The 17,593-nt window shown below is 43.4% G+C and overlaps 1 protein-coding gene across 1 annotated transcript; it reads left to right on the top strand.

The window, feature by feature from the left end:
• Nucleotides 1-10,006: 10,006 nt before the first annotated feature.
• On the top strand, nt 10,007-17,356 carry LOC308169615 (angiomotin-like 2a; the record flags this gene model as incomplete). Its single annotated transcript, XM_080544318.1, has 10 exons — nt 10,007-10,788; nt 11,097-11,262; nt 12,765-12,909; nt 13,526-13,615; nt 14,387-14,682; nt 15,519-15,694; nt 15,869-15,970; nt 16,194-16,390; nt 16,669-16,815; nt 17,259-17,356. The coding sequence occupies 10 exons, from the start codon at nt 10,007-10,009 to the stop codon at nt 17,342-17,344; spliced, it is 2,187 nt and encodes a 728-aa protein (XP_080400444.1). The 3' UTR covers nt 17,345-17,356.
• Between the last annotated feature and the right edge of the window lie 237 nt (nt 17,357-17,593).

Genomic DNA, 17,593 nt, shown 5'->3' with positions numbered 1-17,593 from the left:
TGCCGTGTGAATTGCAATGATGAATATAGGTTAGATTCAACCCTTTTCTCATTGCACAGAGTACAACGAAATGTATTTTCTTGCTCTAGGCACAGGGTCAGCTATAGTTAGCGCCCCTGGTGCAATTAGGGGTTAAGTGCCTTGCTCAAGGGCACAACGGCAGTGGTAGGCACCTTAGATACGATGCCAGCAACCCTCCAGTCATCAGCTCAAATGCAGCTCCCTGTTTAGGCAGTTATTGCATGGAAAGAATTGTCAACCATGAGTGCTTGAGTTGGACAGTCTAAAAAGTGTTGTAATTCCTGAATGGTGAAACCAATATTTACACAAATACCATAAAATAAAGGCTGAAAATCTCTACTTCATTACCTCATAGTAAGTGTTTGATTTGCTGCACTGTCCCATTATTTACACAATGCACTGTATATATATACACTGCATACTCTCACCATTGAGTCTATAACACAACAACATGTGGAAAAGGTCAAGGGGTCTGAATACTTTCTGAGGGCACTGTATATACAGTACCTTCTGAAAGTATTCAGACCCCTTCGCTTTTTCCACAATTTGCCATCAATCCATCCACACACAATACCCCAAAATGACAAAGTGAAAACTGATTTCTTAAAATGTCAGTACATTTATTAAAATTGAAATACAGAGCTATCTCATGTACATTCAGACCCTTTGCTATGACACCCTTAATATTAGCTAAAATGCAAAACATGTCACCAACAAATCACTCACTAAGTTGAATTGAGTCCCTCTTAATGCAAGCATAATAGTTCATATAATTTTGGAATTAATATATTTGTTTTTATAGGGTCTCTGATTTGTATAGGAATCAATTCCGGTGACTGGGAAGGCCATTGAAGAACACTGAACTTAATGTCAATATCGAAACCAGTTTGAGACAACTTTTGCTTTGTGACATTATGCTTTGCTTGCATTATCATGCTGGAAGTAGCCATTAGAAGATGGGTACATTGCGGTCATGAAGGAATGCACACGGTAACACAGCAACAATATTCAGAGGCTGTGGCATTCAAACGATGATTGATTGGTATTAACAGGACTAAATTGTGCCAAGAAAACATTCCCCACACCATCTACCTACAGTAGATATTCTCCTCCAATACGTTTTGAGTAGAATGCAAGTGGAAGGCTGAGAAGAGGAATGCGAGGAATCAAGTTTCTAACAATTGAAAAAGGTTCCTAAGAGAGACACCATAATGTTACCTCTAGGTGGCAGTTGTGTGACGGGCATGAAAGCTCCAGGCAACTTGCAGAGGCTGACACATTGCAATAAACACTTCAGAACTCTAATCATAGATAAACATTCCCATATGAAAATAGGGATTGAGTGTTTCTTCACACAGTATTGTCTATGTAAGTCTGTGTATCTCTGTTTGTTAAAGAATGTCTTTTTATGAGGCATCCAGAATAACTTCCAGGGAGAGAGACAATTTGCCAGGGTGTAATGGGACACGTTACCGCTCCATTTCCAAAACAAACACATGATGGGAACTTCCTGAACCAGATGGGTTTAATGTATCTGGTATTTGCACAATACCAGGCCTGGTTGTGACTCTCCTCTGTTCTGCTCTGCAAATTCTCTTGTCTTTGTCTTGATAGTGTACTACTGTACACTAGTATAGCGACCCCAACTTTAAACAAATAACCATTGTCAAAGCTTAATGATGTCTTCCTAAATATGGCTTACACAGTTGTTTCACAAATCATCTATAAGCATATGTCATGCAAAAAAAGGTTTGGCATAACTCTTTGGCCACCGTTTGCATGCTATTGCATAGAAATTATTTATGACGCACCAAGACCTTATAAAGGTTTTCTGAGGGATTCATAAAGCCTTAAAAGTGGTCATTTGTTTATATGGGACCCTTATCTCTCTATATGTCTATTTGTGGTGGCTGATTTTCTTGATTGAAATATACAGTAAATAGGCCTATATGCAGGGGTGCACATAACTTTTTGGGGCCAGTGCTCAGAGGAGCACCTAGGGATGCTGCTTGGTGCTCCCCGAGCTCGCGAGTCACGACCCGTCCCACAGGATGGATGAAAAAGGGATACATGGATAACTTATATTAGCAAAACGACATTTATTCATAAATAAAGATGAACGAACAAATGATTGTGTGCAAAACAAAATAAACAAATGCAAAATCAAATGACTGCTCTTTAAGCATGAAAGTCTGTCAGACTCCTTTAAACACAATGAAATCAACTGACATCTCTTTAAGCACTAACTGAATGTCTGTTCTTTAAACACACTGAAATAAACGGACATCTCTTTAAGCACTGCTCTGTTCTGTAAACACTGAAATCAACTTTTCAACAAAAAGTTACAGCCTAAGCATTTATTTATGCTACAAGCTTAATCGTCATCATCACTGCTCTCTTGACTGCTGTAAATTATCACTGTCCTCAATTTCAACCATGGTAGAGGATGGTTTTTTTGTGATCAACTTGAAGTTCAATTCATTTTTGTTAAGTGAACCTGGAATGTTTTTCAGAATGTTTTTTTTTTTTTTCATGTTGAGAGTTGTGCGTGAGATAAATCAGAGGTATGTGTTGGCAGAAGTGTGAAGGTTAAAGTCTTATTCACTCATGTTCTCAAGGGCGAGCTTCCTTCACATCCTGTTACCATGTTATTGGTCACAGCTCTGGAATTCTTTGGAAAAATATGATAAGCCAAATTCCCACAATGGGCATCCTCTTTTCACAGCTTTTCGCATTCCGGACAGGCATATTTCTGGATGCTTTCACACGGGTATTCCTGTTGTGTCACGACTGATCTGAGGGGATGAAGGGGGCACGACTTCCCCATGACTTCCTCCCTCCTCCAATCCCAGTGTTATGTAGAGGAAGCTCTGCTTATTGTCTGTGCAAGTCCCTGTGCTCAGCCTGGGGGGAGGCAGGGAAGTGTAGTTAGTAAGTAAGTAAGTAAAGCTTTATTTATATAGCACCTTTCATACAAGAAATGCAGCTCAAAGTGCTTTACAACAGGAATAAGAACATCAAGTGAATAAAAAACATATATAAAAACATATACATTCATAGAATGAATATAAAAGCAGGGGAAAACAGTAAAAAGAAAAGGTAACTACTACCTTTAGTATATGTATTATATGCAAGCTCCAAATGGGGGGCTCTGGGACAGTGGAAAGCACAAGTCAAAAGACACATAAGGCCTTTATGTAACTGGTAGTATTTGGATACATATTTGTAGCATCATAGTAGCAATAGAATAGCTTCTACTCTTCTGGGAAGACGGTTGTGGGGATTTGCTCCCATTCAGCCACAAGAGCATTAATGAGGTCGGGCACTGATGTTGGGAGTGGCTCGCAGTCGGCGTTACAATTCATTCCGACGGTGTTCGATGGGGTTGACGATAATTGTGTCCACATACTTTTGTCCATATAGTGTACATACATACACACACACACACACACACACACACACACACACACACACACACTTTCCCTCTCTCCTGAAAGACATCATGTAAAATAAAGTCAGGTAACATAAATGACTTATAAATGAAAGTTATCATGAAGTATGTCCAAAAGTCATTATAAGACAAAGTAACTGCAGAGTAAATCAAAGTTGATATATATCAGTTGGGTATACAATCAAAGGTTCTTTAGTAGAAGGCAAGCTGCTTTAACATAACAAGACTGGGCCTACCCAGCATAGAGGCCAAGTCCATTGTCTGTCTAGACTCATAATATAGTTTACTGCTTCTCAGAGCTTGTATGAGACACTTGAAATTGCCTGTGGCTTAGAGCGCTCAAGGGTTAGATGGTCAGATACAGAGATGTCCAAAATTCCAATAAGGAATGAGAGACGTACTCCAACTCTCCCCTGAGGAGGCCAGATAATTACACAGTTGGAGGGTAAATTGTAGGGTGAAGCATTGGCCTGGAACTGTAAACAGTGAAGAGTCTCATTTGAGCATTCCAGAATGATCCTCCTGGGATTCTTGGGAGTGCTCCGTGTTTGCATTCTTTCTTTGGAGCGATTGTGTTTAACGGCCTTGCCTGTGATCAATTCCTCGTCTTAAGATAAAAATGATATGAGGGGGAAGAAGAGGCAAACAGGTGTTGTATGGTACCCCCTCCCCTTGAAATTGGACGGGGACAATGCATGTAATCTGAATGAATGATGAATGAATGAATGAATGGTCTTTATTGTAAGTAGGACCTTGAGTTTTCTATAGAATGTAACCTTATCAGGAAAAATCTGGGCTCTTAGTATATATGTTACGGTACATGTGGGAAAACTAGGGTTAGGGTTAGGTGCTAGGATGACTTGGTACATGCTGGCATGTCTAACCCTAACCGTAATCCTAACCCTAACCCTAACCCTACCCCTAACTTTAACCCTAACCTTAACCCTAGCACCCTAGCACCTAACCCTAACCCTAGTTTTCCCACATGTACCGTAACATATACAGTATATATATGGTGAAAACCACCCAGCGCATCATCGGCACCAAACTCCCTTCCATCGAGTCCCTCCAGGCAGAGCGATGGTGCCGGAGGGCGGTAAAGCATCATCAAGGACACGTCACACCCCAGCCACGGTCTGTTTGATCCCCTACCATTTAGTTGTCTGGTACTTGTACTCTGCAATGACAATAAAGTTGAATCTAATCTAATCTAATCTAACTTTAACTACTGACTGTTGCCTGCTTCATCTATCTAAGTTAATAAACAATAGGACTTTTCATGGCCTCGACTTCAGAGCTTCTCTAAATGAATGTGTTCCATTTGTGTTCCATCATACTGTATATACTTTGGGGCTTTATTCATCCAAAAATAGATGTTTTCCCCAAGAACATTCTTGAACAGTCTTATAAATAGCCTCCCGTCTAGAAGAGACAATGCCCCTCTTTTTTGCTTAACAGAACAAAGCTTTGTGTGTCATGTGAGCCCAGAGGACCTACCAAGTTATTAACATATTTCTATGGCTGAATCGTAATAGTGACAACAAAACTGGAATTTAATCATTTCCGATAATAGGTTTTCCATATTCCACTTTCAGAAGTGTGCTTTATTTTCACATGGCCTCCCTGGGGGAGGGAGTTGACTTAAAAAGCCTTGATCTGCAGCAATTTCTTGATAGATTGCCACACTACAATCACTTCATTTCATATCAAATGGAGGAAACTATCAGTCAGTTTCCTTTGGCTGGTCCTCCTTTTAGCCTATCTAAGCATGTTCACTGAGGAATTCACTTCTTCATGTCTAAGCTGTCCCCTCTGGCTCATGTGGATGGAAACCCCCTTGGAGGGACAAGCTCCACTCATAAAGAGGCTACTCTCTCACCAGCACGGCGGTGGCCAGAGTGACTGATCTGATGCTATGTGCCGGGTCAGCAATGGCATAGCCAGCTATTTGCTGGGGGGGCACACATGCCGAGCGCAGCTGAATGACTGGCATACTCCTGATCTCTCCGGTGGCCAGATAACCGTTTTAGGAGAGAGGGAGTCGGCGTTTGGTCTACCAGAACTGCTGTGTCATTCGTCTGTAGCACGTTCTCTTTGGACAGAGTGACCGCAATGTCTACAAATGGCAAAGACATAGACACCCTGGCAACTTGAGTTATTGCAAGGTGCCACTACATCACTGTGTTTAGAGAAGCTCAAATGCAGTTATGTGATTGGGAATAGGAAGCGAGTGAATGTGGGAAAGGGGAAGGAGGAACATGGTAACACTCAAATATTTGCCCTCAGTAGTATGTGAGTAATACATTTGAGAGCAGATATCAACTGTTTATAGTGTTTTTAGACAAAGAGGAGCAGTGGTATGTCACCATGGTAATGTCATGTCAGCCTATGTGTCACTGTTAAATGGTGAGGAAAAGGAGTGGTAGAGTAAAACTAAAACTAAAACCTAAAACTTCCATTGAAAAGACTATAACATTGTTGATTCTGTATATTTGTTCCCATTGATCCTCATACTGCATATGAGAAGAGCGTCTCAGATATCATGGCAAACGAAAAATTGGGAATGTTGATATTCCGGTTTGACGCAGAAAGCCAGGAGAGAGGGAAAAAGAGGGAGTGCTCAATGTCTGTTCATTACAGTACAGAGTAAAGGGTCATACGTTTAATTATTTCAAAGGGTTCGAAATTGCCCTCACTATTAATAGGTCATCCAGAGAGTGAGTTAAAGTGAGTGTCAGACACACAGACACACACACACCTCTAGTCACATACTGGTGGGATTTTGTTCTTATGACTCATTGTCTGAAATGTCTGCTAGAGACTTTGCTGGAAATTCCCTTTTAGTTAGTCTGGAATGGATGGGCCAAGGAGAGACGATTGCTCAATAATTTGTTGTAATTGCAGTAATTACTAGTTGTTTAGTCAAATGTGACCTCAAGTTGAGAAAGAGGAACCATGCTACAATAAGCAACGCTAGCTTCCACTTCACCACTTGAGTTGATTTGAAAATTGATCCTTAAATCATTCAAATGTGCATACTGTAAGTAACCAAATTCAGTCATTCTGTATTGAAACACAAATACTTCATATGTGTACGTACATCATTAATACAACACAACACAAAAAACACTACCATGAACACATTTGATCTCATCACTATCGACTGTTTCAGTTTGAATGTGAGAGCAGTCCAAGGATGTTAAGAGTCCAGAAACCTAAACCTAAATCTATTCTACTCAGTCTACACTATCCAATTGCATTCCACGCCATCCCACCTGATCAAATTACTCTCTACTCTATTCTGTCCCATTCTTTCCCACACTATTTAACACCAAACCACTCTATCCCATTTTATTTCACCCTTTAGAATTCGACTCTATCCCTTTTCTACTCTCTTCAATCACGTCCGGATTCAATCCCACACTATCCCATTGTCCACTCCCAGCCTCAGGACACAGACCCAGTCATCAGCAAGACTGCCACTCTTCCTGCTCTCAAGGTGTGGTAATGCAACCCTGATTTAAATCCTATAGCATTTTGTGACATTTTTTCTTTATGCATTAAAAAACACATCAAACAAATGTTGTCATAGTGTGCTTAAGACCAAAACCAATACACATGCTTCATACACAGTTGGAATGTGTCTGTGAGACCATACTGAGTTTATTTTTTTGCCAAAAGCCTAAATGGAATATGTTAGAGTCAGGAAGCATTGTGTCTCGCAGCATTGTTCTCAAATATGTAGAATGCTTCCCCTACACAAAGAATAACCCATGGGCAATAACTTTGGTAAACTGATGCCTAAGTCTGCAATGTACACAGTGTCTTTATGGCTCGTGTCCATCATGTCCATTTCAAGGAATTACTTCCTTCAAACAAATTCAGGTACTACTACTACTGACCCATTGGAAATTAATAATGCATTTAAGGAATGTTATAGGTTTCTTTACTCATCTGATCAAAGTTATATTCCTCCCAAATCGGTTCACTACTCGCTGACTGATGGATTGTTTTTGTTTGTTTTGTTTATGGTTGTGTTATTCTAGTTTTGTGAGTCTTTGTAAGCTGTTTAGTTGGTGGTGGTGTTTAGTATTATGTCTACTGTACTTCTTTATGAAGTCTTTTCTGTGGCGGGTATATGTACTTTTTTACTTGTTTATGGATGCTCTGTTCACAATTATATTCCCCAACAACAACAAAAAAGAAGAAGGAAAAAAAGGATTGGCTTCCTTCTGCAGTGTCCATAATTTGGGACAAAGGACCACTCTGGCATTCTTTGGAAGTTCACAGGAAGTTGATCACAATGGGGCCAAATGGTCAGAGGCATGGATGCAGTTAACCGGAGGAGCCGGGGGCAAGAGCCAGCAGGGGTGTGGTGGTGGAGCAAGCAGGGGGGTGCTGTGCTTTTAAAGGGTGTCCACTATCCACATATAGGCCTACAGTAAAAGAGGAAATTCAAACATACCTTACTTTGCTGACTGGGCCCATTCAAAATGGCCGCCCAGTCAACTCAGCTGCGATTTTAGAGAAGTGAGGGAGAGTGGGGGCCGTGAGATTCATTATCTGGATTCCTGTTGTAAGTTAAATGACTAATGGAGACTTGAGTGTGTCCGTCTTTTACCCATCCTGAGGAATAAAAAAATCTAAATCTAAATCCTGTAGCTTCCTGTCTGTGGGGTAGGATGGTTAAGGAGATTCAGTAATGAGGGCACAATGCATTTACAACACAGACTTACACAGACTGCATAGACTCTATTTTTGTGGCCAATCTGAAATGCAGATTCTGTTCAGCTCCCCATAGCGGATGGGTCACCAGGTAGGCTAACACATAATTAAAGCTGGCCTTTGGTCTTCAAAGACATTTATATGGCATGCCATATACATGCACATGTCCACCCCTGGGGATTTATCTAGAAAACATCATCCAACATAATAGTTAGCTTTGCAATGGTTACCATTACTGTGTTATGATACATTTTGGAGCTCCGAGCTAGTATCAATGAATGCAACATAAAGGAATGCACTTTGGATGTAGTACAGTATATGCATCCATTAACAATTTTAACCAGCAGACACAATTATCCAAACCGATTTACAATTACAGATTACAGGGACAGTCTCCCTGGAGTAATTTAGGTCTAAGTGGTGGTGGTGTTCCCAGGTGGGATATGAACTCACGACATTCCCCGAATCCCCGCTACCCCCAAATAATCGTGTCTCCTCCCAAAGGACTTCTCTCCCTATTTTGAGATCTACTGAGAAATGTTCTGAGAAATTATTGCATTTCAGTTTCAACAACTTTTCAGAGAAAAACGATTTGAACTCCACGTTACATAACATAACCGGTCACGAGAATAGCTAGAACTTTAGAGCAACTCGTGAAGGCAGACGTCAAGTTGTTGCAAACAGTTAGATACTTTGAGTAGTTTAACTCTAAAATAAAAACGTTTCTTTTCAGGGACATCCTGCCTGTTATCCTTGTGGCCATGCAGGGTATTACAGCTGTTTAGTGCGCCCTCCTCCCCCATAGGAACCGTGTGGTTTACGCGTCTGATCCCCGCGGGACCTCTCCGCTCTCACATTCCAGACATTCCGACCCCGGTCCCTCCTCGGTGACTTATTATTGCTGCGCGCTCCGACAACCGTTTCAGTGTTGAGCGAGCAAAGCTCCGACCGTAAACTCCAAGTGGAACTCGCTGTTGTGGAAAGAATGAAAACGATTTAAACGAAACATTGTGGATTATTTTATTATTTTCCAAAATCAACAACGTTTGGGGTGGGATGAGAGCGTGAACTGGTGAGAAAATGTAGTTTTTTATTATTTCTTCACGAGTGATACTTCTTTTGGGGGGTGGGGAGGTTTTGAATTATTTATAACACTTAATCCTAAAATGTGTGTGTGTGTTAAACGTATACATCAGATGTATCACTTTGTTTATTATTTGTTGATGCGAAATAGTTTGTAATGGGTTTGGTCTACCCATAAATAGTATGTTTCTAGAACCCGTGCGATTGCTCCCCCGTGAGAGAGGAATGTCGTCTCATTTGTAGTTGCGCCACTGAGCGACCACGCGTCTCTTCAGTGTAGCTAGTCTCTAGTATGCCTTGAAAGAATTGTGATACTTTTTAAAACTTTTCAGGACCAACAGAAATGTAATTATTGATGTTGTTGACAGTTGATGGAATGAAGGGAATGTTTTCACTCAGTGCTTAGTTTAAGTGCATCGTTGGATGGATTGTTGGTTGACTGACTCACACATAGACTACACATCCTCAGTATTGTATGGGGGACTTTCAATACCTAATATTTTGTTTTTATGTCTAAACATTTGCTCTACCCTATTCTGTATGCAAACTAGTTCACCATTTTTGTTGATAGACCAGATCTAGATCTATTTCTGGTTCTTCTTGCATTTCACCAGTAGTGATTCTTCTTCTTACATTTATTTTCACCTTCTAGGTTCACTGCCATCCATAACACCACATCTATAACTGATCACTGGGTTTTGATTAAATAAACAATTACAAGACAACATGGCGTCCACCGAGGAACCGTCTGGCACGGTCCTGCACCGGCTCATCCAAGAGCAACTGCGTTACGGAAACCCCACAGATGCCAGCACCCTCCTGGCCATCCAGCAGCAGGCCCTGCGTGGAAGTGGAGGGCCTGGGAGCGGAGGTGGAGAGGGCCTTGGCAGCCCCCGCTCCTCCCTGGAGAGCCTCACTCAGGAGGACTCCCAGTTCCCCCAGCTCTCCGCCAGACAGGAACCCCAGGGCCAGGAGCACCAGGGCGATTACCAGCACTCAGAGAGCGGCTGCCAGCTCTACCCGCTCCCAGAGAGCAGCTACCAGCTCTACCAGCTCCACGGTGAGGAGCTGCCCACCTACGAGCAAGCCAAGGCCCAGTCCCAGTACCTGGCCTTGCACTGGACTTCAGAAGCAGGTCCTCAGAAGCAGCTCTGCGAGGGGACCCTCCTCCATGAGGGGGACTACCCTGGCGAGGAGGAGCTAATCGAGCTGAAGCGTGGGCATGTGCGGTCACTCAGTGAGCGCCTCATGCAGCTGTCCTTGGAGAGGAATGGAGCCGCCTTGGCCAAGTCCGAGGCAGTCAAAAGCTCCTCACACAGCTACACTGCTACAGAGCTGGGTTACTATGCTCCTCAAGGCCTCCATAGTCCAGGGCCAAGCCAGGAAAAACACAGCCAACTCCCGGAGTACTCTGCGTCCATCCAGTCCCAAGGATTTATCCCCATCCTTGCCCAAGAGCCCCAGTGTGTCTACAGGGATCTGCCCCCCCAGCCACTCCAACAACACAGGTATGGGGAGTTTAAAGAAGCCCTAAACGGATCATTATAGCATAGAGCTGGCTGTGGAATAAGAGGAGAAAAGAGCACATAATTGCATGTCGATAAGGGTGTCTCCCTAACAAAATGGACTGACTAAGCATTGTGTCTTTACATTCCGAACTCCTGGCATGCACTGTGAATCATACAAATTGAAATTCAATTCAGTTCTTTCTGCCACACTTACAAGCCAAGCCCTTGGGTGGAGAGGTTGATACTGTTATAGACGAGTTGTAATATTTCGGATGCTTATACCAAACACATATTTCTATCCCTTCCAGGTATGCAGCTCCTACCCAGCAAACAGAGGCCTGCTACAGCATGTTTACCAGTCTGCCCCCTTCTGGCCTGGAGGAGCCTAGTCAGACGGAGCTGCTGTTGATGGAGAACGAGAGACTGAGGCAGGAGCTTGAGGGCCACAGAGTGAAGGCCGGGAGGATCCACAAGGTAGGTTCAAAGTTCAAAGTCTGTTTTTTTTCGGCCTCTTTAGCTGTCCGGATGAGATCTATCAATTAATGTTTCAATCAAAAACGAATGGGGAAAAAAACTACTGTAGTCCGCAACGTGTGACTTGTCTTGTGTCTGAAACACAAGCCACAAAACAGTTGCCATCCAGCACACCACCCCTATCTGTATTGGGAAGATGAGCTCAACAGCTGCTACCTTAGCTGCACATAGAGAGACCCCATAGAGGCCTGAGGCAGCTACTGTGTCCACTCTCCATGCTTTGTGTTACACACACACGACCCCCTCGGTGTGTGTGTGTGTGTGTGTGTGTGTGTGTGTGTGTGTGTGTGTGTGTGTGTGAGAGTGAGAGTGAGAGTGAGAGAGTGAGTGTGAGAGAGAGAGAGAGAGCTTTAGTTTCAGAGAGGTCATAGATTTTCTGTTTAATCCAGGTCACGTCAGACCAAGCGCATTCGATAGGGTTCTGATCCTGCCAAAGCTGACATGCTCAGAATGCTCAGATAGAGTTATGCTGCTAGCCATGGCAGGTGGCAGGCTACTGTGTTTAAACTGAAAGGCCCCTATTGTACTTTCTTCCCATTGCATTTTCACTCTGATCTGCCTCCGTTTTTTACTTCTTTATCTCTTCAGGTCATTATCTTTTTAAACATTCAAGAAGCACATTTATTCCTAACTTTTTTTTATTGAGGCAAGCAGAATTTTCTGTAAAAAAAAAAAGAAATTACATCTTGCATTGCATAGCTCATAGCTAAGTAACACTATTAGATGTATTACCTATATCATTAAACACCATACAAATATGCATACTCAATCAAGATGATGGAAACCACACAGATTAATTTACTTTCCCCATTTATCTTATGTTATAGGCCTACTCTAGCAAGACTGCTCTCTTTTTCTTTTCTTTTTTTACGTCATACCGCATGTATGTTCTCCCACCCTTAAAGAATGATAATTACTGTGGTTGGAAAGTTTCCCCGTCGGGCCACAGCCTTGAGTAAACATGCCTGAGTGGCTGCTGTAATGGTGGGCGTCTCTAAGCTGTTTCCAAAGCCCAGGCACAGGCATGCACACCTTCCCCACACTGGCAACCCGCCCAGACCTCGTGTGTGCGTGTTTGTGTGCGAGCGCACGCGCACACCCACACCTGGGGCTGGTAACTCACAGGAATGCAGATATAAATCAGTCACACAGGGAGTGGTGTTAGCTGGAATCTACAGGATTATACGGATATATATATATATATATATATATATATATATATATATATATATATATATATATGTGTGTGTGTGCAGTGTACACTATATATACATAGTATGTGCCCCCATGTATTTATGTTTGCACTCTCACATAATGTATATGCCCATATGTATCCTTATGTACTTCATCAACACGTATCAATGGATCAATATGCTGTCTCTGACTCATGAAGATGTTTAATAATAATAATAACCAATAATCTCCTCTCTTTATCCGTTCAGCTGGAGCAGGAGATCCAGAGGATCTCGGAGGCCTATGAGACTCTGATGCAGGGCAGCAGTAAGAGGGAGGGCCTTGAGCAGACCCTGAGGAGCAGGCTGGTGGCTGAGATCAGGAGACTGCAGGACTTCAACAGAGACCTGAGAGGTAAAGGACTCCAAATACCACTCCAAACTGTGAAATGAATGTAATGTATAGTATATATTGGATGTGATACATTTGTAAGGGAACATTATGTACTAGGACAAACGTGTGCTTGCATGTTTGTGAGACACCATAGGAGGAGACCCCAACATAACCCTTAGCCAGGTTCATTGCTGGTTTCAGTTCCTCAGACACAGGAAATGGCACCTGGATGCTATGTCGGGGCCCTGACAAGAATGTTAAATGCAAACTGTAACAAATGTCAACCTAAGACCTTGTTTGTACCATGAACTGATCACACACTGATCACACACACTCCCTAATTGGTTGATCTTTAATATGATATGTCTGATTGGTCCATATACATCATATTATGTGCCAAGCAAATGTATACAGCTTAGGGGATTACCCCTTTTTTCTTGGCGCCTGCATGTGTGGCCACACTTCTCTGTCTCTGGCTGTTTCCATTACACCACCTCTTCTCCGTTAGACCTTTCAAACCAGGCTTCTCTGTAGTTTATTGGTCTTGGAAACAGCTGTGGCTCAATACAGTTTGTGGAGAGTGGTCAGTCATTGAAATATTCTATACATTTGGCTGAACTTTTCTCTTGTGTTACAGAAAGCCTGGAAAATGCCAGAACACACGCTGCCAAAGAAGTGAAAGCTGCTGACCACAACCAGAACATTGTGGCTAAACTTCTTGAGCAAAGTAAGTGTGATACCCCCTGTCTGATTTGATTCCACTTCAAGTCTTCATTTCACTTTAGCCATGTTCAGTAGCATTCTTCTTGGGAGTAGCATGGGGAGAGATCAGTAGCGAAGCATATCCTGTATGCAGGAATTTTGGTTGCATAACATCTGCTTATATGGTAAGAAGGGTGAATAATAATAGGGAGTGCAACCCAGCTTGACAGAGTAAAAGGGAAATAGAAACTTGCAAATACCACAGAGCTACAGCAAGGTTCCTGGTTGTTGTTGGTTTGATTTACATGTATATAGCCATTACCGGTCATTTCCCAGACTACAGTAGAGGTGTCCATCCTTGGTGGAAGAATGTTCTGTGTTAAGTGGGTCAAAGGGATAGGGCTGCCTCCCCCTTCCCCCCGGCATTCCACAAGTGCTTGGGTAAATTATGAACATCGGCCATGATGTCAGAATCCTGCGACTTATTAGCAGGGTTAGGGTTTGGGAGAGGGCGAGATGATGGTTTGATAGCAGCGGAAATGGACCGGCTTTTAGTTTCACCTCAGAAATGTATTTCATGTGGCCCTGAGACCAGTCTGACTCAAGTATTGCATCATGCCTCAAAATGGAGGCAAGCTTAACAGTTTCTTCAATGAATCAGTCAATTACATTACATTCTATTTCTTTGTTTGAACTGGTCCTAAACATCCAGTAAGAAAGCCAGTACTTAGTGTTAAAAAAAGTGTTTCAGTTTGTTGCTGAAGTGAACCTAACCGTCTCTCTCCTCCCTTTTAAGATGAGGAGCAGCAGTTGGAGCGGGAACGAGTGGAGCGGGAGTTGCAGCGCCTTCGGGCCTCGGCCGAGGAGCAGGGCCTGAGGGCGGAGCAGCTTGAGGAGGCCCTGGAGTCGACACGGGGAAGAGGCCGGCAGTTGGAAGAGGAGCTGCGCAGGAAGCGGGCCTACGTGGAGAAGGTGGAGCGTCTGCAGAGCGCCCTGGCCCAGCTCCAGGCCACCTGCGAGAAGAGGGAGGGCCTCGAGATGAGGTTGCGCACCCGCCTGGAGCAGGAGCTGAAGAGCCTGAGAGCACAGCAGGTAAGACTCAACATCTAATTCCAATATCAACCCCCCCTAGCCCCTAGACAGTTGTCTTGACCTGAGAGGATTAGATAGGTGTAAGTCATAAACTCCCTGACTCGTTACAACTTCAATTGAATTGATAGGTTCTAGATAAAGTCCTGACCAATGTTCTTATCCTCCCATATATGCCTTGCACATACCACATTTTGATATAGCCACTATTTTTTTTTAAATGTTTGTTTTTCAGATTTTAGCCCTTTTTCACCCAATTTGGTAGCCAATTTAACCCAACTTAGCATCCAATTATCCCCTGCCTATTGCATTGGATCCGCCGCCCGACCCCGTGGCCGGCAGTCCCAGAGGAAGGCGCCAGGCAGACTAAGCTGACTGGCTCCTCGAGCCCAGTACCGTTATTCCGGCACCCCAGGGGGCGGTGTTGCGCGACGGATCCTAGTCCAGAAATACTCCTATACCCTCCCTCGGAAGCGGCCGGCCAATATGCCGCTTCCCGTGTGCCTCGGCCATATTCTGGATCTGGCGAGCCGGGATACGAACCCCGGCCCCGGTGGGCAGCATGCACTAGCGGCCAGTGCGTAGACCGCTACACCACCGCGGGGCGATATAGCCACTATTTATACATCTGTACATACCATACTGTACATAGCTACCGTAACTGTACATAGCTCATAACTGTATATACTATCACTGTCATATTTTTACATCATGTGTTATGTCACTATTTGCACTTCTGGTTAGATGCTAAACTGCATTTTGTTGTCTGGTACTTTGCAATGACAAAGTTGGATCTAATCTATATGGTGATGTAACTTTGCTTCCCCTTCTCTCCACAGCGTCAGTCCCACCCCCCAGGCATGACTGTAGGCTCCCTGCATGAGCGCCTGAGAGAGCGCGAGGAGCGGATCCTGGCCCTCGAGGCAGACATGGTGCGCTGGGAGCAGAAGTACCTGGAGGAGAGCACCATGAGGCAGTTTGCCATGGATGTGGCCGCCACTGCCGCCGCTCAGAGGTGAGGGTTCGCTTACACCTATTCAGTCATTTTAGATCTGTGAACTCTGAAGTTGCTACAATAGGTGTGCTGGGGACTTAAAATAGAAGTGTGTAACAACCGTGGTCTTGAAGCTTTATCATGTCAAACACTGTACTTGCCAGTGTCTAAAAGAATCTAATTGCTTCCTTCCAGAGACACCACCATTATCAACCATTCTCCCTGCCACTCCTCCAACAATAGCTTCAATGAAGACCTGCCTGTTACTGACTACAGAAACCAGGAGATGGAAAACAGGTATGGAAATTAAAGTATTTATTATCAGTAACTCATAGTTACCCAATTACTGCTGCAATATGTGACAGCAGCTGGTGAAAGCGGGAACAAGTCGGCAACCAATCAAAATGTTCAGACTTTTATTCTGAAAAAATGTAAATAAATGTTAACGTTGTTGAAAAGATTATTATTGATGCACTGCTGTTTGTCTGATCAGATTGTGTCGTGTTCCTCTTGGGTATAGGATCCGTGCCCTCTATGCTCAAATCTTGGAGAAGGATGCTGTCATCAAGATCCTGCATCAACGTTTACACCAGGATCAGGGCAAGAAGGATGCACAGTGCCTCCGTGCTGACCAAATAAAAAAGGATGCGTCAAGTCTACGCACTGCCACATCCACACCCTCCATCAGTACTGCTATGAGCACCAGCAAGGGCAAAGGTGAGGACCTAAGAGCAGGATAGATAGGCCATTAATATATTAATGTTAATTAATATATAAATATATTAATACATAGATTGGCTTATAACAACCCGGGTGAGTTTCCCAAAAGCTTTGACACATTAAGAGTATATTTGGTTCACCGCTTAACTATAAAGCTTTTGGAGAAACTCACCACAGGCATTGTATGATGGAGCGAGAGTTAGACGGTGAGCATCAACTTATTAAAGAAGTGCACTCCAGACTGATGGTGATGTCTTTCCAATGTTGTCCTCTAGGTCTAGGCAAGAGTCTATCAGACGACCAGACTCTGTCTCCCCTCCGGGGTTCTGCCCCGTCATACCCTGGCCACAGCCAGAAAGGTTGGACCTTACAGGATGGAGCTAAGCCCAAGGAGCCTGCTCAGCCTTCTACACTCAGCAACGGTTAGTATTCTGACACACACTCACACACACACACACACACACACACTCTCTCTCTCTCTCTCTCTCTCTCTCTCTCTCTCTCTCTCTCTCTCTCTCTCTCTCTCTCTCTCTCACACACACACACCCTTTTCAACCATTCTCTATAAATGCATGACATTCAATGCAGGAGCACTCTGGCACTCATTGATTTACCATACCCCTGCAAAACCAGCCAATCAGTGAATAGCTCTGCAGGTCATAGGTCATCAATAGGCTGTTGGAATGTGCTGTGTCGCACTTAGCCACCAGTATTGACTGCACTCATTTACTAGAATGGATCATCCTAATGTGGAAACATCAGCATGTTCCTGTGGTTACAGATAATGTCATTTAACAACAGTGTAAATGTTCCACTGTTGACTCCTCAAACATCCATTTAATCAGTGGCTTCTCTCTTTTTCCAGACAACACTGTGCCACAAAAGTCACCCCTTAACCCATTCAGAGGTTTGGAAGATTTGGAGGCTGAAGCAGTGGAAATCTTCATTTAAGAAGTTTCGAAGACCTATGTTACTGGACAAGACATACACGGTGAATAGGCCTTTGGAAGCTGTCCCGAGCAACTGACAACATCATTGGTCAGAGATGGACAAGAAAGTTATAGAAAACAGGAATGTTGCAGAATGAGAAGAAAACTTGTGAAAAGAAAACCTCACATTTGGACGAGAGCTGTGCTCTTTGTCTATCTTTGTGAGCCAGGCTGCTGCAGGTTGGCAGCCTGGTTTTGACATGTTTTTTTG

The sequence above is a fragment of the Nansenia antarctica genome (genome assembly GCF_963989245.1).
Source record: "Nansenia antarctica genome assembly, chromosome: 13".
In the NCBI taxonomy this organism is placed as follows: domain Eukaryota; kingdom Metazoa; phylum Chordata; class Actinopteri; order Argentiniformes; family Microstomatidae; genus Nansenia; species Nansenia antarctica.
This window is presented reverse-complemented; position numbering and strand designations above follow the sequence as displayed.